This window comes from Centruroides vittatus, unplaced genomic scaffold (assembly GCF_030686945.1).
Source record: "Centruroides vittatus isolate TY-2023 unplaced genomic scaffold, ASM3068694v2 contig_401, whole genome shotgun sequence".
Lineage (NCBI taxonomy): Eukaryota > Metazoa > Arthropoda > Arachnida > Scorpiones > Buthidae > Centruroides > Centruroides vittatus.
The window spans coordinates 1859598-1881561 of NW_027122216.1; the positions used below are offsets into that span (position 1 = coordinate 1859598).

At 28.0% G+C, this 21964-nt stretch overlaps 1 protein-coding gene across 2 annotated transcripts in view; it reads left to right on the top strand.

The window, feature by feature from the left end:
• LOC136976539 (uncharacterized) overlaps positions 1 to 21964 on the top strand; it is a 103342-nt gene that overhangs the window by 71352 nt on the left and 10026 nt on the right. For both annotated transcript variants that reach the window (XM_067271848.1, XM_067271849.1), the window contains 4 exons: positions 11293 to 11463; positions 12252 to 12370; positions 13945 to 14059; positions 14129 to 14345. In XM_067271848.1, coding sequence (XP_067127949.1) covers positions 11293 to 11463; positions 12252 to 12370; positions 13945 to 14059; positions 14129 to 14345 — 622 coding nt within the window. The remainder of the gene's footprint in view (positions 1 to 11292; positions 11464 to 12251; positions 12371 to 13944; positions 14060 to 14128; positions 14346 to 21964) is intronic.

The following is a 21964-nucleotide window of genomic DNA, read 5'->3' on the forward strand; positions in this document are numbered from 1 at the left end:
TCGATTGTGAAAGAGAAATAAGGTATTATTAATGCGAGGAAGAGTGAATAAGAAGCACACATTCTTCCCTTTTCCCAGTGAGAAGCTCACCTTCCTGTCACTATATTAACTCAATAGAAAAACTATTAGAGACGCCAGAGGATCTTGTAACTCACCCAATCCTCCATGGATTAAGTTATTTACAACGGCGTCTTGAATCTCCATTAACTTGTCTCCATCCCCATTTTCTATCATAATCCGGTCCTTTACTTCAACATATTCAATTACATGTTTTAGAATTTGGATTGATTCCAGTTGGAACACGTCTTGCTTGGAATTTGTCCAAGACGAATTTTCAATTTCTTCTGTTCGATGATCTTTTCTTGGATATACATTGTTATATATTTGATATGACGTAATGGGTACAATGTAGCTACTACTTTTTCACTAAACTTGTCTTATTCTTTTTAACATACAAATAAATCTTTTAAAAATATATTTAAATCTTCCATAAATTAGCATGTATTTTTATTATTTCGTTGGAATAAATTTAATGCATTAATCGAGTAGCCACAAGACACGTTTTCTATTGAATTAAGACCAATACTAATAAAGTTTTTATTATACTTTTTTAAAAAAATCTAACGATTTTTATCCTTAAAAGTGCGTTAAACTCGCCTAGATTAATAATTTTCAAACTTTACACGTTAAATAATTTCTTTTAATTTGCTGTGAAAACCTAAACATTAATTAGACAAGTTTGGAGATCGCGATCTACTGGTTGAAAATTATGAAATAATTTATAAACCAGTTAATTTTCAACATAAAATTCAGACCTCGCGATTCACCGGTTAGGAAGGTAACATGTACAGTACGTTATAAATTAGCTAATTTTAACTTAATAAATCTTACGAGGTTGCTATCATAGCTTATAAATCAGTTAATTTTAAATTTAATAAATCCTCGGGGATCGCGGTCCTTCGGTTGAGAATCTATAACATAACTTATAAATCATCTAATTGTCAACTTATATTTCACATCTTTACATCATTCTCTCTTGCCAGCGACAAATTAATAATTAAAAATTTATTTTTTTTTAAATATAAACTATTTATTAAGGCAATTAAATCAATCTTTTATTGGAAGAGAATAATATCTAACGGCAGGCTTTAGTAATTTTCCGCATCACTAATGAAACATGACCAATAATTAGCTAAATAAAGCAATTTGACCCATCATATACAGTATCAAACTATAGGATATTGAAGCAGCTTACGTTATTTGCTCGCTATAATGGTAAATATTATAATATATACGTTTATTCTTCCATATTTTATCGAAGAAAAAACTAAGTCATAAATATTTAAATAAGTCAGATACTACGCTTTATAAATAGACCGCTGTATATATATTAATAAAAAATAAATAAATAATTCAAATAGTTCCTTATGTAAAAGTGAATATAAATATTTTGTACACGTGTTTTTTTATATGAAAAAATATATATATATATATATATATACACTGCGTATACAGTCAAATCTTCAATAACGGATACCTCTAAATAGCGGCCATCTTACATAAGTTTTTAAAGTATTATGAACTACTCTTATATATGTTTTTTTATAAGGAAAAATTGATGAAGTCTTTACATAACGTAGATTTTTATCATCAAAACAAGTTAAATTTCTATAAATTCATCTGAATTAACAATTCCCAATCTTTCTAACTTAAAAAAATCTGTCTTAATTTCTTAAATACTCATTAACTATTTCCGGGGGATGCGATCGACTAGTTGAAAAGTTACGTTACAATTTATATGTGAAAAAAACATTTTTAGAAAATATTTTATCATATAAAATATACGAATTAATTAATTAATTAATTTTCTTATATTTTTGTAAAGATTTTTCTAAAAATTTCATAATCATAAATTATTTTTAATTCATATTTTTTCCTTCTTAATGAATTTTTAAATTTATTATAAATTTCAAACAATGAGTTTTCTTTCATAAGATATAATGTAATAAATAAGCTGAGATTTTAGCATATTACTTATCTTCACTCTATGATGTGATAATGAAACAATTTAATGAAAAAAAAAGGGAAGTTTATTTATGTTACATCTTTCGTTTTTAATTTAAATTTTTTAAGAGTTGAGAATGTATTTTATGTTTTTAATAAGACATTATTTTTAATAATTAAGCAAAGAATATTAAAAAATGGAAGAGAATTTTTCATATTAAAGAAGAGGACTGTAATATATGAGGCTAGCATAAATAATTAGACGTGAGTAATAGAAGGTCAGAAATTTGATGAAGGAAAGGAAAAAAAAGGGGGAGGGAGAGTTTTAAAGAAAGGAAAATAAGTTACTAAATTTATTTTTATACTCAAAGAATATTCAAGTGTTAAGACAGATGTTGTATTTAACAGAAAAGAAAACTTAAAGAAGCATTGTGAATTATAATACAATTAAAGAGTAAGGTAAATTAAGTCAAGATAGATGCAGAAGACTTAAAGATGATTAAAAAAAATTGTAAGAAAAGAAGCTCAGAAAATATTTAAAAAAAAATTATTAAAGTTTCATTAAATGAGAAATGAATAAAGGTACGAAGCGATAACTTTTCAAAGCAATACAACAATATCTTAGCCTGTGTAGAAGTGGGAAATTGCTTAAATTGTTTATAAAATTAATTTAAATATTACCACAATAAAACGAGAAATTTCATAAAAATAAATTTTAAAATAAATCGCCGAGAATGGAGAAATTTAAAAAATTCTGTGAATTGTTTAGAAAATTAATTTAAATATTACTAGATAAATTCAACAATAGTACTGTTTGGATAATACTTTATAAATATTCCTAGAGAAAATTTTAAACCCTCCCAAAATATATAAAAAAAGCAGGAAATTTTATATAAAAAAATCACATTCTCGACACGGAATTAAAGTAATAAAAAATGACAACAACATTCAATAAAAACTGAAAAAAAAATCAGATAAAAATAGAAATAAAGATAAAAACAACATCAGGAAATTAACTTACATAACATATAACACGAAAATTCCATTTATATGAATAATAATCTTCGGAATTTTAAAGTAAGATTATGAATGACTTCTCGGAGATTCGCATATAAAAGAAACGAAGTAATAAATAAGAGAGAAGAGGGAGAAAGGATATATCTATTAGAATATATCATCTTATTTAGAAACATATCCAGATTGGTAGTGAGAAAAGAAAGGACTTATCAATAGCTTCTTTCTAAAGTGTTTGGTAGGTAAAAGGTATTTTTTTACTCTTTAAAATATAAGGAAAGTAATAGTGAAAGCTGTCGTTGAAGTTTAGGAATGATAGATCTCTGGATACGATATTTCAGAAGGTGATATCTTTTTCTGCTTTTACTCTTTTCTTCTTCTTGCGTAAGTTTAGCCATTTTTCACTTCTTTCTCTTGGGGATTGTCAAGATTTGTGTCGGTTCCCTAAGCTGGAAATAAAGGATTAATGCTGTTTTTTTCTGGATTTTTATCGGTCTACAGCTCCGCCCAAAATCTATGGTGGATTTAGAGCAACGTTTTATTGCTTTAAAGTTCGATTTAATAAAAACTTCTTATGGTTTTAATCTCTTAGGAACAAACGATATTGGCTCGAGAAATTTTTTCTTTTGTTATTTCTATAACTTCTCGAAATTAACCTTTTTTTTTCCTCCTTATTAAAATTTCTTTTTCTTATCACGAGATCTATTTGAGATTTCTTTATTATTTCTCTCAATAAAAAATTATTTTATTTGCACCTTTAATTAAAAAATCGATCTGAAAAATCCGACAAAATCACACATTTCAACCTTCTTATATGAGAATATCCGGGTTTACCGAATTTGGGCTACACACCATAATAAAAGTAATGATAAATAATGACGATTTTATAGAAAATTAGCATTAATTAATGTAATAACCATTAATAAAATTTAAAATATTTTGAAAGTTAAAAAAAAAGATGGAGGATTGTTCTTATGCGGTTGAAATATTTAACTAAAAAATGACACGTGGTAGAAGAATAAAAATGATTATCATTATCTACGTCAATACGGTAATCTCTTTGTTATTGGCTCCATATTTCATATCTATTGTATTCGTGATGCTCACGCATCATTATTATCGTCACGATTTTATTTCGTGACAATTTTTCCCTTATTTGAATTCAATTCGAAACGAGTATCATTCTAGTTAATGTTCCTTTATTTAAATCTTTAGATAATGAGGATGGTAACGTGCAGTTTTCCTTTCTCCCCCCCCTTCGTTTCTTTCGATTGCTTTCGAGTTTTATGAAACTGAAATATTGCTTCATTTTCTTTCTCTCCACAGAAAAAAATAATATATATTAAGCTATTTCTTTTTTGTCTTTTTTGCAACGAAATTAAAACAAAATATTTTGTTTTTTATTGCAAAATAATTTTATATGTATTTTATTTAAATATTTTGTTTTCGTTGTAAAGCCATTTTATTTGTACTTTGCATTTTTAGCCACTGAAAGCCATTTTATATGAATTTTGCTTTATATAAACCATTTTACTTGACCTTTCCATATATATTTTTTCACGGAAAACCATTTTATTTAAAGCAACTTTACATTTTTCTTGGTTGAAAACCATTTTATTTGAATTTTTCTTTTCGGTTTTTCTTATTAAAAACCACTTTACTTGAATTTTATTCGCATTTTTTTTCAGTATGAAAACCCATTTATACTTTACTTACTTACATTTTTCTTATCTTAAATTCATATTTAAAATATTATTTATTCTATTATTTTATCAATTATTCCACATAATTTAAAATAATGTACTGTACCTAAAACATTTTAACTTAAAACTTCATAAAAGTTATTAAAATCTTCAAAGGTGTAAGCGAGCGAAGAATTGATTGATGATGCAATCAGTAATTTTTAAATTATATCTAATTTGATATTGTAAAGTTTTACCTTACATATAGTTGGAATCGATTGATATTACCTCCGAGATTACTCAGCGATGGTCAATGTCAGGGGGAAGATCAATTTACCTTTCTCTTCCTCCTTCCTGTTAGATTTACGGATCAATGTATCATATAAGAGAGAAATTAGCTATAAATTGAAATAAACTTAATTAAAATTATATTTTGAAATTAGATAAATTTGATATACGAAACTTGAATACAGAATGTATTCATTTCACATTAGACTTTAATCCCGGTTTTTACAGTCCTTTTGATAAATAAACTTATTAATTAGCCAACTTTTTGTTGAAATTTTTAAAATAATAATTAAGTTATCTTAAATTTTATACAGGAATATAACACATTTTTATACCGATTTTTCGTATCTATACTCATGAACAGTGTATGCTAATGCATCTATGTTTTTTATGCAATAGAAAACTTAGATAAGTAGATAAGTACGTTTATATATTTACATATATATATATTCCTATTGCATGTATTCTGGTCATATAAGTTAGGTTATGCAATATAGAGAATGGATACATACGTGTATGCATTATAGATCAATGATCGATGGATAGGTGAGAAGAGAAATGTAGATGTTAGTGTCATGAAACGGTTACAACATTTAGGACATTGACTTAAATTACGGTGACGTTAATTATAAAAAATTTACTGTCTGAAACCACGTACAATCAACAGTTATAAATGTTATAACTGTGTATTGTCTTAACGATAGAGGAGTATAAAATTAATTATACGATTGATACGACGTTAAATAACAATTAGATATAAAAAAAGAGCGTTGTTTTATAATAAAAATAAAATTGATTAATTTTCTAAAACAAATTAATCTCGCGAGGATTAATTTATTTTAAATATAGCAATAAAACGCATTTGTTGCGCATTGTGCATTCGATTGGAGAGCATTTATGCCATATTAAGAGAGCTAAATAATCCCGTTTGGGATAGAATGATTATTTTGACCACATGCGTGCACAAACATCATAGGTGGGGACGAATCACGTGATTCGTAGGCAGTACCTTTGTTCCTCGTTGGGTATTTTTTCCCACTCTCTCTAATGTGGAGGTTACGTGCGGGAGTATCATTAATATTAGAATCCGCATACTGACATTACTTTCCTGTATAATTTCCCCGGGCGACACCCATGGCTATGGTCTCCTATACATAAATGCCCACTCGTCTACAAAGGGATACGAAAGAGATCTTTTTTTAAAAACGAAAAAAACAAAAAATACCCGTCATTAGTACGTCATTATTGCTCTACTAATTGATTTTAAAGCCGAGTTAGGTGATTAGTAACTTTTGATCACTGCACAAATTGAATTGCTACAATTTATATTGCATAACAAAAGCATTATCGCGTGCTTAGTAGAGGATTGTTTTCATCCGCCAAACCACCAAATGCGAGGAGAAAAACATAAAAAAAAGGGATAAAAAAATCAATCGTCTCCCGAGATATTTAACTACAGACTTTAAACGAAAAGATCTATCAAATTTATATTTAAGTAAAAGCGAAAGATGATCGCAGGACACCTGAAAGCATCAGAATAAAGTTGTATCTCTCTCTTCTATACACGATGGTCTTTCAACTCAATCATATATACACACATATACACAGAGAGAGGGGGGAAGAAGAGAGAAGAAATAAAAGAGGAAGGAAAAAAAGATCAAAAACAATAAACAGCGATCTCATCCCCTGTTAAGAAACAAGCAATAACATAAAAGTAGAATATGCAATTTCGAAATATGAAATAAGCAAAAGACAAATAGGAAAATGTTGAAAACCAATTTCTTTTTATCCCTTAGGCTGTGCACAGTCAAGCCTTTTAGTAAACAGGTCACAGACATCCGCCTGCAGCTATTCATCGCTTGAGTTTTGTTGGAGCTTTTCATCACTTTGGAATCTGCAAAGTAAGACGCTTGATGACCACTATCTTCCAGCAAGAAAGCATTTTAATTATTGAAAATGCTTATGTAAATGTCAAAATCTCTCGTTCGACCAGAATTACTAATTTAATTTGAAAATCATTACACTTTTGGCATCAAAGGTCCAATGTAAACTTATTAAAGTTAAATTTCCTTATTAAAGTATATATCTATACACAGACTTGTATAAAAGTTTTCGAAGTACAAGAAGTGATTTTTAAATTTATAATTTTTGATTAATTATAACAATTACTTTGCATAATTGCTAAAGGCTTAATTCTTTTAAGTTTTACATAAATTTTCTGAATTTTCTGAATAAATGTTTAAGTTATTCACCTTTATATATTTTAAAGCATTTAAAAATTAAAAATAAGTATTGTTTTCCTAAAATTTGTTGTTGAATTATTTTTATAAAATTCCTTTTTATCGGAAATTTCCTATAATATATAACAAGACTTCGATTCAAAATTTCACATTTTTTTAAAGAATGGCTTTGAGCAATTGTAACTAGAGAAGTAGATTTATAAATATAAAAAGTACAAATAAATTAAATAATGTTTCTAATATTTCATCTTTTAATTAATTTGTGTATCTGATTTCAATTTAATTTAATTAATTCGTATCGTTAATAAGTTTATACAAAGCTTTATTTTTTAATAAAATTGCTATTTCAAGCATCTTCATCTTGCGCTTCTCTAACGTTTAAAAAGCTTATAAAAAATTTTAAACAATTTTTTTACTTTATAGAATCGATTTTCGATGTTAATTTCACAAAAAACCCTCAAAGATTAATCAAAAATAATTTTAATTCTTAATGATACCTTCTCATAATTCGAAAAAATTCAAATATGTTAAAAATATAAATTTAAACTTTAAAAATCTTTCTTGTAAAGAAAAGTATAGAATAATACAAGAGAATTTCGACATTAGCAATGCCTACATAAGCTATAAGCTAGATGTACAGGTTTCATCTACTCTCTGCTATACATTCGCTTCAACATTTTTTCTTTTTAAAACTCACGAAAAAAAAAATACCAGATTCTTTATAAATTGCAATTCAAAATTATGCAAAATCGAACAGTAGAAACTGAATTATGCATTATTTTTAATCTTTCTCGTGCATGAATAAGGTATATGGTTTTCTTCTTCACATACTTCCGCCTTTTTTTTACCCCTTCTTCTTTTAATCAGTTTAAACTAAACCAAACTGTACAGAAGGAGGAAGTTTTACAATTCGGTACGATCTTACTTATAAGAATATCTTCCAACTCGTGCATGGTTTGAATTTATTACTGGATCTATATTTCCCAAAGGTCCTCTTACTGCCTTACGAATATTCGATGCAGTTTTGACATAACTTCTCACCCTGTGGCTACAAAAGCTTTTCCACTATACGGAGAAATCTCTTTAAATGGTTTATGTTCCTCGCAATCAATATTTTTTGATCAAACTTTGAATATACAAAACATCAAAAATTTGATATAAATATTAAAATTTCATAAATAAAACTATTTAATTTAAATTTAAATTAAGTAGCTTGTAAATTCCAACATACGTTTTCGCTGTAAATCTTTTTGACTGTTCTTTTATACGAGCAAAAATTATTATTCCATCGTCACAATGCAATTTTTAATCATATTTTTAATTTATTTAATTTAAAATATATGCTCTCCATCTCAAATCGGTAGTGTCTTGCCCCTGTACATCATACTTTTCCTGATAACAACAGAATAATGCTGGTCATCTATGTAACTCCATTCTGGGAAAAATTTTTGAATTGAAATAACTTGACTTCCAGTTCAAACCGGAAGTTCGTATACAGTTAATCGGGACTTCCTGCCCCTAAGCTTTCCAAATCTGGTCTCTACTTTTATCTATCTAACACTGTTCTCGAAATTAAGGAAGGAGAGACAGACAAAATAAACGGACCACAATGGGAATTTATAGGTCTACAATTTTTTTCAAATTGCAGCTCAATTACAAGAACTTATTTTCTTAATAATTTAGCATTATTTTTTTTCCTGATAAATTTACTAAATTTATTTTGGGAGTTACAGAAAATTCAAGTGTAAACTCGATCAAGTAAATTTTAATGACGTTTAAACACAGAAGCGAAGGTAAAATGAATCACTGAAAATTTTCCCTTAAACAACTTCTAGTTTCATAATTAAATTTGAAACTTATCCTCTTCATTTTGGGGTGTTTGTTACTGGACATGATTACGTAATTAGGAGAAGTCGCATAACAGTTGGTTTCACTAAAGCCGTAAAGTTGGCTACAAAGTGATGTATTATGTATTAAAATTACAATTAAACCGAAAATGCTTAATAATTTGACAGCATCTCACTAAGCAGATGATTAAAAAAAGAATCAATGGTAAAGTAATCGAGTTTCGTCCATAAAGGTGAAGATTCGTGCATAATTTATAGATTTCCAACATCAATTATTCGACAACTTATGGAAATTGTTGACCCTAATAGTTAAAACTGCGAAGTCATTATCATAAAATTTAATATGTAATTCGTTAATACGATGAAGATAATTAGTAAAAAAATTTACATTCTTACCTATTAACTTAATAACATAAGAGATACGAACTTATAGCATAAATACGAGATATTAGAAAGGTATTAGGTAGGCAAATAACGTCGAAAATTTTAATTTAATTGTTTAAAGTTGTCTTTTATCTTTTAGAAAATGGAATATTTGAGCGATTTACACATTTCAGTTAAGAGATTTGTGCAAAGAGAGAGAGGAGGAGGGAGAGAAGCGACGAGAGAAAGCACTCGACTACATTTCTCATTCCGATCTACTATAGTAGTGTTGCTGTGGTAGTAAACCCCATTACTTATTCCTAGCAACAAAGAGAACGAAAGCAAATAGAAATGATATCAGATGGTGAGTCATTACACAGCTGTTCGCATCCGAGAGACAATCTTAAGACGATTACTTCCAATATGCTTATGAAATGCGAAGTGCAGGATCGAAGATACGCTGCACTAACTCGATGAAGCATCCAATTCGATTAGGCAAAGTATGGATTACCTATAACCATTCTAATGTATTAATTTGGTAATTAAACTGTAACTTTTGTTCATGCATCCTGTTTTAAATGTAAATACGGCTGAGTTATTCTCCGGGCATTAATTTGTAAATAGTATCGGATGAGGAAATTCCCATTTCGTGTACCGACCACACTCACAAATACTTCGTCATAATGCTACGTAGCTTATGTATAAATCTGTTAACTTTATAGATATCAGGTAATGATAGAAGGGCGTGTTGATTTATCTGTTTGCTTATAAAGTATCCTTTCTATGTGTTATAGTAACAAAATTATGCCAAAAGAATAATACTTACCGAATTTCAATCGACCGGGTTTCGTTGCCAGGACAACTGTTCGCTCACATGACTAGTGTCAACATTTCTTCTCCCGACCCATCTCGTTGTTGGTATTTCATAACTATGACTTCCCCGAAAATTCCGATTTTACCAAATTTTCCATCCCGCTCTTGTCTCCTTTGTATTTGGCATTTCTATCCTAGAGTTCAACCGAGTAGAAGAAAAGCGGATCCAACTCAATTATATAAAGTTAGGGGATGAAGAAATGCATTAACTCGTTCCATTTCTGTTTTGAGAGGAGAAGAGACACCTGCTGAAGTGATGTACAAGACGAGAAATTCCAAGTAATTGTCCATCCTCTCGTGCTACTATACAAGAGAAGATAATGGCTCTTTGTGCTTTTAAAGTGGAAGGAAAAAGTATCTATTTGATGTATTCTCTTCTCTCTCTCTCTCTCTCTCATCTCGATTCAATACTAAAGTTTTCATTCGATTCTTTAAAATTACTATATAAATTACAATTATTAATCCCATTTAGAAAGTTATTTTTAATTACTTTACCTCTTATAAACACTCAAAACTGATAAAATGTAATAAAGAAGTTAACTTCATCTTCATTCCAAAATAGATTCATTGAAAATTATTGAACTTTTAAGTAGAAAAATTGCCAATATTAAACTACATAAAGTCTCCTCGTTCGATAACTTGAAAAATAATTATTAAAATATATTTTTTTAAATTAATTTGATCCGATTTTAAAATAAAATATCTTCCTATTCTTCCTTATAAAGTATCACTTCTATCAGAATTTATGGTTAAAGAAGAACATATTTAAAATCCATCAACAATAATGATCCTTATCTGTATAAAAAATGGGGGAGAAGAAAGATGTTTGATCGATTGAAATATCATTGTATGAAGAGAAAAAATTCATGTTTTTGATTATTCTGCTTCCCACCTTTTACATAACTCATTACAGAACTTTATAAATTATCTGAAAAAGCATTCATTATTCTTGTATCTAATGAAGTTTTTTTTTCTTTTCAGTGAATGCATCTGCGGTTCCTTGTCCTCTTCATGGACCCTTCATCTTTACTTACAGTAGAGGTCATGGAGAATGTAAACATCCTATTTCTACTATAGATACGTGTACTGATGATACCCATATCCTCTTCCGTTTCCAAGCATGTGCTGATGTCAAAGGGACCGAAAGTAGTGGTACGAATCTATTTTTTTTTTCCGTCTTCTTCTTCTCTTTCCCTCTTCAAACTTTGCTTATTTGAAGTCCGTTAACAAATATTTATCGAGAGTTTCCTTGAAATTGCATTTTAAATTTGTGCAGCAACGTTTTTAGAGTTTATTGATCTCAATTATAAATAAATATTTACGAGTGATTCATAAGCGCGTAAATGTAAATTTATAATGTTTTTGCTTCATTGAAAGCATTATAAAATATTTAAAAGTTAAAAAAAATATATTTATTCTTCTATTATTTTATTAAATAAAATGATCAAATTTATCTTTCGACGTTGGAAATTTACGAAATTTTTATAAATATTATTGACACGGAATCAGGAAGATGAAGAGCATATTTTAGAAATTTAATACTCGAATTTAAAATTTTAAAAGGTAGAGAGAAATTTAAATTTAAAACTGAATATTTTAAATAAAAATATTTACAATTTTTAAGAGTGAGAATGGCTTTACGTTCTGCTTTATTAATCGAATAATTAGTCGCGTGTTATCCAAAGAGTGGACAGTTATTTAATAAAATAGCCAGTTTTTTGCCTTCTTTCTTCTCGAGTAATACTGAATGATGACAGCGAACTGTCATTGGACACTCTTAGGGACATCTCGGTCCTAATGATGACAAACGGATGAAGTTTTAAGAAGAGAAGAACGCGTGCGGTTGACTGATCACCTCTATCTGTTAACTTCGAAAACGTCTTGTTTCTTCTTTCTTCTCCTATCTACAGCTTTTCTCATGTGCTCTTTTCTGTTCTCAGTGGAGGAATTGACGTGTCTAGCCTCTTGGAAAGAAGGCTCTTATCACTACTTGGTAGGAAAAATGAAGCAGAGGTTACCATACGGATTATACAGCGACCATAACAATTACAGATGTTTCGTAAGTACAGATTTCTTCCATTTATATATATATACGGCACTTTATAAGACTAATCCTTGAATTATAAACTTTCCTAGGATAGGATTCATATCTAAAATACGCAAATTAAATTTTCAAACTGATAATGAACACACGATAAATATTCATAGAATTTTAAAATTTTCAAATATAAATTTTAATATGCATTTTACTGGAGATAAAACGAATTTCGTCAAAGATGGGAATAAGTAAATTGCATCTTCGTCTACCAAACTTTAATGATGTTTATCATCGTAAACCGTACGAGAAATAACATTAAAATAAGAAAAGTAACAATGGAAAATTGCTCTTTGTTCCATTTGCTCTCTCTCTCTCATTTTGCTTTAATCGAATTCGGGAGGTCATACGAAGACCTATCTTTAATTATGCATACTAATTAATGTAATTTCATATTGTCTGTATAATTAATAGAATATGCTTTGAATTCGGTAAACTAGTCCTACGTCTTTGAACTCTGATGGGTTGAAGTGTGTGTGTGTGTCCTGTTACAGTGGGTATTGCATCTGATAAGAATGCTATTAAACTCAGTAAAGCACTCCATAATTTCTACCTGATGTGCGATAACAAAAGCTACAATCTCGGTGCTTGAACACGTAAAGCCATCTTATATAAGTATTATTCTTATAGGGGAGAAAAAAACCTGGCACTGTTACACACTTCTTTATGGATTGAAATATCTATATTTGAAAATTTAATTAAAAGTTTCGTATTAAGTAAAAATGAGATGTAAATGTATAAAACGGATCATTTTCATTAAATTTATCTTCTTAAATACTTTTATGGTTATTATCACATTTTTATCTATTTTTATTTCTATTAAAATTATGATTTTTCATTACTTCTCTTCGTTCTTATCGTTAATGATTGTCGCCATTTTTATTTTTTGATATATTTTAATCAACTTACTTAAATATTACAGTTATTTTTATTAACTCAATTTTTAAAATCTTCGCCGGAGAAATAAAAATACAATTTTTCTTCATAAATTTCTTCAATAATTATTTTTTTCCCCTTTTATCACGTTCTGTAATTTTCTCTTTAATTATATCAAAGATTACGAATAATACCGTAAATTTTTTCTAACATTAAAGCAATTTCTTCGTTAAATTTACCAAATAATTTTATATTTTTAATAATTATGTTAAATTTTCTTAAATACATGTTTTTATTATAAATAACTTATAATTTTTAAATTAATATAACAATAAATTCGCTTCAAATTAAGTAATATTATACTTTTTCCCATCAATAATATAGCTAAAGATAATTAATTATAATATTATTAATTTATGTATATTTTACAATGTATTTTATATATTTTCTTAGATAATATAACAAAAAAATGAGTGTTTAAATGCAGCAATTTACACATTACTTCTTGCCTTAAAGGTGGAAATTTTTAATGTAAATTAAGTTAAAATATATTTAAATTTGTTTATTATAAAGAAAATAATTTTCTGTTCATTAGAATATTTAAGTATATAAATAAATATGTAAAAATATTTCGCATTTTAATGAAGAATTTCCCGTGTCAGGTATTCGATCATCTGATAGATCGTGCAGGATATCAAGTATCACAGTCGGCTGATGCTACTTGTGATGGATTGGTATCGCCAAGGGAAGGATCCCGCATCATGAGGCTCACCAGGAGTGAGTATTAAGAATTACCTTCAATTTATATCCCCCTATCTGCATCCTAATGAATATATGTACCGATAGGTAAACATCCCACTGCTGGATGCCAGTTTCCTTCATGGGTAACGTTACCTCATCACTGGCACACTCTGGATGGCAAAAAATCTTACATTTTCAATCATAAGAATACCACTTTTCTCATCAGGCAAGCGGACCAACCCGATACTAAAGTTACATGTACCGAAGAATCGTCGATATCTAATAATTATACTAGTGTAGTAGCGTACAGCATGTCTGGTTGGTAAGAATCGATCGATATACTTTTAATTTTAAAAAATAATAATTATTATTATTATTAAAGTATCTTTATTCGTAAATTTCAAACACGGTGAAAGTTTTAAGTTAAAAGATGTTAAGATTTAATTATTTTAAAAGTTTATAATCAAGGAACAAGTATTAAACGTTTGTTGAATTTAATAATTGAGCAAGGCAAGATTTTCATGTTAAGTGTGTTAAATTAATATGTAATATGTTAATGTAATTTTTACAATTTAACTTAGAAATTTTATCAATAACCATGCTTCATTAGTTAAAGTAATATAAAAATATTATTAAACAATAAATATCTTAAGCTTCGACTGGATGTAACGCCATTTTTGTAAGTTTTCCAGTTAGAAAAATGTAAAAAAATTTCTTAAAATATTCTAATTAAATTATATTTTTAGACATTAAAGTTTTAATATATCATTATAAAAACGCTAAATACGGGATCAAATTAATATAAGAAAAGAATTAATAACCCGTTATACGATAGTTTCCCTCCATGAAATTCTTCATTTTTGTATTATTAATATTCTAGGAAACTTATTTAAAAATTTATTCACGAGTTTTGAAGTAAATAATTCTGATTAGATCCTGATCACGAGGTGCATAAATCAAAGGAAAAGCTTGCAATTTTCGGGGATCGTTTTTAAGAATGGAGATAATATATGTCGTACGAGATAATCATTAAAGTATAAATTCGGTTAGAGGGATTTTTTTCTCTGGTTTCTAAGTATAAGAAAAGAGAAGAAAATGATTATCGAGACTCGCTGCAAAGACGTTATCTATTCATTAAGGTTATCACCTTCATATGGACCTCAAATAAGTAAGTAAAGGAAAGACGCTGTCTGACTGGCAATTTAGATGGTGTGGTTCCATTAAAACAGATCCGAGACAAAACGACTCCGCTCTACTTCCCGTTTCTATGGTAACAATCAAGCACAGCATCGGTTAATGGGAGTGGAGCGTTGGACTCATCAGCTCAATGCTGACATTAATGAAAAACTTTGACAAAATGTGTAATTTAATACCTTTTCTTTCGAGAGTTATAGTTTCCTTTGAATATTTCTTTGGTATGCCTTTTAATAGCTTGAATATTTGAATGTCTTTTGACACTATTTGAATTATGAGATTTTTCTCCTTCATCCTCTCTCTCTCTCTCTCTTCTCTCAAAGTGAAAATTTGTTTGATAATTGTAATAACTTCATGTTCTTTTTTAAATATATATATTTTTTATCTTTAATCATTTCGTTTCTATTCATTTTTTTAATTTTTATATTCTTTATAATGGATTTCTTGTGAGACACGCGAAAAAATAATACTTTTTTAAGTTGTAAATCGCGTATCGCTTATTATGAAATTATCTATTAAATCAATTTGATTTAAAAAGTTTAATCTGCTATAAATTGAACGTATTTAAATATTTTGAGTGTTTTTAAGTCTAAAACGAGATGAAGATCAAAATAATCTTAAAATGTCTGTGCTTTAATATTGATAAAGTGGAAAAAATTAGTTTAAATAGGCTAATTGTCGTTAAAATACGATACATAAAGGTTAGCTCAGAAGTCAGTTAATCGTGCCGTGCAATTTATAAAAATGTGTCAAAGCGTTGTAATTTGTGTATTAAACAAGAAAGGTTCCATTGATATAGTATTTGAACAAGACAGCAATTTACTCTCTACACGGTCAACTGACTTGGGGCCACCCTTTATTTGTATAAACTGTTTTGTTTTTTGGGTAAAAATTCAAGCAATTCTCCCCAAAAAAAACACAGTTTTAGCGGATCTTATAAATGATTTTATGAGAGAAATCTTTCTAAGATTCGGTAGCGAACGACTAAAAGTTTTATAGCAATTTTGTACGCTTGAAGCGAACCATTAACATATAAAGCACAAAAAATTCTTTTGTAGACAGGAAAATAATCATAAATAATCAAGTAAACAAAATTTATCTGAGCGCAAAAGATTACGAATTTTAAAAGAAAGTGCACGGCAAAGGAGAGAGGGAGGGGGGAAGAAAAAGCAATCCGAGAAAAACCAATTAAAGTGATTGCAAACGGAAACTTAATAGAAACTTTTCACCAATTAGTTCTTTAGAGAGTTGCGAGAAAAGGGGGTTATCTCCAATATACACAGTAGAGGAAATAAGATCTGGGAAAACATTCCCGATGTTTGATCCCGCGTAAAACTGGTGATTTGAGCTTGATAGTCGACGGGGCGTAAAAATCGGATTCTTTGTAGCGTAAATGCTTGTCTTCCGAAACATTTAAACAATTCTTCTCAAAAAGGTGCATTTCCTCACCTATAATTATCACTTTTCTTTTAGCGGTTAAAGATTTTCGCTCCCATTGGCTTCATTATGATATACCATGATGAGCGCTTCAACGCTGCATCAATGGTGCTGGAATACGATCCGGATATCATTATTGATTTCTTTTATGCGCTACAACGCTTTGCATATGCATTACGCGGATGATACTCGCTTATACCGCAATGATTTTCCCTAAAATCTTCTTAGAATTTTGAGTTTCTTTGAGAAGAATCTCTGGAATCTCGAAAAAAGCCATTCTTGTGTAAAGATTTGTGTAAGATGTTTTATCTCGAATTATTTCCTTATTTATTTTTAATGTTTTAAAATGGTTATAGGAAAAATAAAACAGATGATTAGTCGTCTCGAAGCATAATGAAATTAATGAACAATTATCAAGTTTAATCCCAGTTAGAGAACGTTAACGGGGCTACTCATACATAATCCAAGTTAATATTGATTTCTTGGGGTAACAACGTATTAAAATTTCAGATAAAGTACTTAAACTTTAAAATTATATCAATCATTTTAGAATTCGATAATTCCTAGATTTAAAACTTGCAACCAACGATCCATTCATATTACATGATTTGTTTATTCTTTGCAACTTTGTATGATAATCGGAATTAATTCCGTTGTTTATGTAATTTAAGCCCCTTTTATGGATTAAAACCTTAAATTTTTCGACTTTTCTTTCTTTCTCCATTCGTTATCTTTTGTTTATTTTATTTTTCTTTAAATAATTTTTCAAATATTATTAATTCTGTTTAAATCTTTCTTACTTTATAACGAACTTTACATTGATTATAAAGGGGAAGAAATCGATAATAATAAATTTTAGAATATTTAACACAAAAATAAACCTTACATAAATTAATATTTAACTGTAATTATTTTTATATGATATTTGATAGCAGTTTTAATGATTTACAATAAAATTTTCTATTTATAAACTAATTTTTTTTTTAAATTCAGCTAAAAATAATAGAAAATTTAATGTAATAAGAAACTTAATTATTTGTAAATAGTTTAATTATAATAATTTTAATAATAAATAAGTCAATTTTTTTAAATAATTCTCGAGAAACTTTATTTTAAAAGATTAACATTTTATACAAAATTTACGAAAGAATTTATTTCCTAATAACCTTTACAACGTTTTTCACAGAAAACTGTGTGCAATTTAACTAGAAATGTCACTTATTTAACGGCATTGAAGACGTAGTAAGCTATTTAATAATTAATTTCGCAACCAGTAGATCGCGACTTACATAAGAATCGTCAAACATTCTTGAATAACGTCGTGATTTTCCAATATTCCTTGAAGAAGTATCGTAAAATAATGATTAATTATACAAAATAAAACCTTTCGTATTTTCATTCTGAATAAAAGTTTCAAGAATTGTCAAGTATACTTCTACAGCTCATGTTACTCCTATGAATAATCAATTTGGTCCTGGAGTTTTATGCTAACTTATGGAGTTGTATGTAGAATAATTGACGATTTCCTGTTATAAATAGAAGGATACGTTACAAATGTATAAAATTATCTGATTTTATATAAATTTTTCTTAATTTAATTTAAATATATTAGCGCAGAAAATAGCGTAAATTAAATTTTTATTTATTTATTTTTGAAATTACTACCCTAATATTAATTTTTAGAGACGGTAAAACCTGCGTAAAACGGAACCTGAATGAAACAGAGACCTGTCTAAACGGAAAAATAATTCTGTACCTTGCGATTCCGCTTTACACAGGTTTCGATTTAATCTACAATCTTACATTAAGTTAATAATTTTAAATAAAATTTGATAAAATATATAACTTGTAAATAAAATAAAATAAACTCAATTATTTAAAACCTCATAAAACTTAAATTATATATATATTTTTCTTGTTTAGACAGTGATATTCCCTTGCTCTTTTGCTCCAAGTGATATTCTTTTCATTTGTTTTCTCGAAAGTAAAGTACTTTAATTAACTTATTGTTGCAACAATATAAATTTTTAAAACAGAAAGATATAGATTTATATATATATATATTAACAGAATTATTTATTAAAAGCAGTGTCTAGAAATATCTTACAATTACTTTAACAAACATATCCCAATCAGAACATCATTAATTGATGGCAGATAGACAAACAAAACAGACTTTATAATAATAATTTCACCTCATTAATCGTTCATAAGGAGTTAACAATATAAACACGACAAAATCATCTTGACAAAACCCCCGAGAAACCTCCCTTTTTGTCCTTAATATTAATATTATATTTGAAATTTTCAAGAGTATAAGATTGAATTTATTAAATCTAATTCGTTTAATTTATATACGTCAAAGAAATAATACATGTATATTTTTTAAAGGTAAAGAAAAGTATAATAGATCGAGACACATTATACAAAAGAAAACAGTTAAAACTCATTAAAATGAAAGAAAATATTTCTTTCGAAAATTGCCATTTCTTGTCGAAATATAACGAACTCTGTGCTACCAAATCATTAGTGTAAATCTGCAGGGAAAACGCCACAGAGTTACTAAGAAAGAAAGGAAAAAAAAAATACTGGAACTACATCATGAGGTAACGATTGAGAAGCATCGCTAAATCTTAACGAAGGATGAAGTTGTAAGAAAAAAAATATATATATATATATATATTTTCGGAAGGGAACATAATGACAAAGTGAGGACATAATGAGAGAAGGAGAATAGGTTATTGGAATAATCTAAAAATGAAGTAAATGTTCTTTACAAAAAATAGTTGAAGTAACATAAAAAAAAGAAGTTGTTTGTGTTAATACAAATATTGGTTTTGAGTTAGTAATAAACAGTATTTTTGGTTTAATAAGCGGAAGATTTTTCAATATTTTTCTCCGTTTTCTTGATTACCAGTTCTTGAAAATATAAAATTAAATTTTCTTATTATTATCTCGTGTAAATCTCAATACAGAGTGGAAGCCTTTCGTAGAGGAAATTTTAGTATTTTTTAAATGAAACCTTTTATTAAGAATTAAATATTTTAGTTAATAATAAATGTTAATAAATGGTGAGGAGAAGAAGAAGGGTGTTGAAATGATCTAAAATGAAGCAAATGTTCCTTAAAAAAGTGAAGTAACACACAAAAAAAAATAGGAAGAGATAACTTTGATGTTGCATTATTTACAACTTGTCTTCATACAAATACTGGTTTTTAGTTAGTTAAACGAGCATATTTTAATTTAATAAGTAGAAAATTGTTTTAATACTTTTCTCTATTTTGGTAAATATCAGTTAAAGATAATAAATGAATTTTTATTTGTAAAATTTATATTAATTATCTCGAGTTAAATACAAAGATGCTCGAGATTCCGTGCATGCTTCATTACAGAATTTTCCCATAATATTAATAAAAAAATATTTTTCTAAATGTTTTTTTTTTAAAAAAAACTTGATACGATTTCCTTTATTTTAAAAAATAAAACTTTTTATTAAAAAATATATAATAAATTTATAATTTATTTTAATAAATGATGGATTTGGTTTAATAAATAATGGATCGTATTATATGAATGGAAAATTTTACATTGCATTTTTGATAGATTTGCGTCATATTTTAATAAATGGAAGTTTTTAATCTGTTTTTATACAAGAAAAATAAAATTAAAAAGAAAAGAAATATGAAAGATTGATATCGTTTTTAGTAATGGCAGGAATTTTAAAGTAAAACATCTTCTTATGAAAATATAGCAAAGTTAATTAAAATCTAAAGAAAACATACTTTCGTTTATCCTAAGCTATTTTTGAAACTTTATTACTCTGTTTATCTGAAAATCGTGTAAGTGAAGCAGCGATTATGTGTTAAGTGGAGAATTGAAATTTACTTATCCATTCTCATGATTGCGTTTTCGCCTTGCGAACGTGATTTCGGATGAATACATAAATTTAAATTGAATATACAATCTTGCATTATTCAGCTTGATAATATTCTATCTGGAATTAATTGAGACCACAATTTAGCCAGATTATAGCCATTAACATTATCTTCTCGAACTTTTTTCCTCGGTAGAAAAAAAGTTAATAAATCACTTAAATTATACGTATATATTTTAAAAACTTATTTAAATATTTTAGAAAATTTAATTTTCTTAATTGGGGATGATTAGATTTTAATTTACGCTATTTAAGAAAAAATGCCTGTTTATGATGGTTTGGTTAAAATGTTTAAAATTAAAACTTTTCATTCGATTGATATTTATTTCCTAAACTAATTATATTTAATTAATGTTTGTAAATGAGAATAAATAGAAAGAAAGAGGAGAAAGGAAGTAAATGATCCTACAAACAAAGAGCAATCTCCAGAGTTGATGAAGCGAAGGAAGCGCAGTGACAGATAGGAAATTGTATCATTACATTAAATTATTTGTTTCTTGATTTTAATTTCCCACTGTCCACATACAAATATATCCTAAGGTGGAGTAGAGAATCTTTTACAAAAAGTTGCTTTTACTTTACTTCCAATGCGCCAGAAGCAAAAAACAGATGAGTAACGTCATCCTATTGATCAGTTAGTGCAAAGACTTATATTATATTCCGCCTGCGGTAAAGCAAAGGCTCATCTTTGCCCACCAGGCTTCTTTCCGAACCACTATAGGGTGGAGAAAAGTTTAACACGTGATCGATTGCACGGTTCAAATTTTCTAGTTGCGCTTCTACGGTCCTTCCGAAAATAAAAACTCTGATGTTTGTAAAACCGGTACGATTCTCGCTATACCTTCGTGTTGGAAGATGGCCATAGACTTCATATCTGTGATGATCCGTTGAATTTTGCATGGAGGGTAGTTTATTTGACATAAGAAAGCAGCCTTTGTTGGAAGGATGGAATATCAAACAGGAGAAAAGCAAGGCTGTCCTCTCATACAGATGGACAAGATTTTGCGGGCAAAATAGGGGGTGTTTAGATTGAAATCGGAATGTTGGTACGTCTACAGCTTCTTTTTATGGTATTTTTCTTTATGTACGAGTTATCCAACAAGTTTGATAAACTATGAAAGGCTCTGAACACTAAATATATTGCTGAATATTCTTTCAGGTTTTAACGTTTATTTTTATTTATTTATTTCTCATAAACACGTTCTTATGAAAAATTATATTACAGAAGGATCCATTTTTAAGCTACTTTTCGGATGCAATAAGTTTAATTTCAGTATTAAGCGAAGTCAAAGTCGTGGACTTCTTCGAATTAAGTAAGACATCTTAAGCAAATCAAGTTTATAAGGCAGTATTGTGGAATTTTTAATAAAATAATC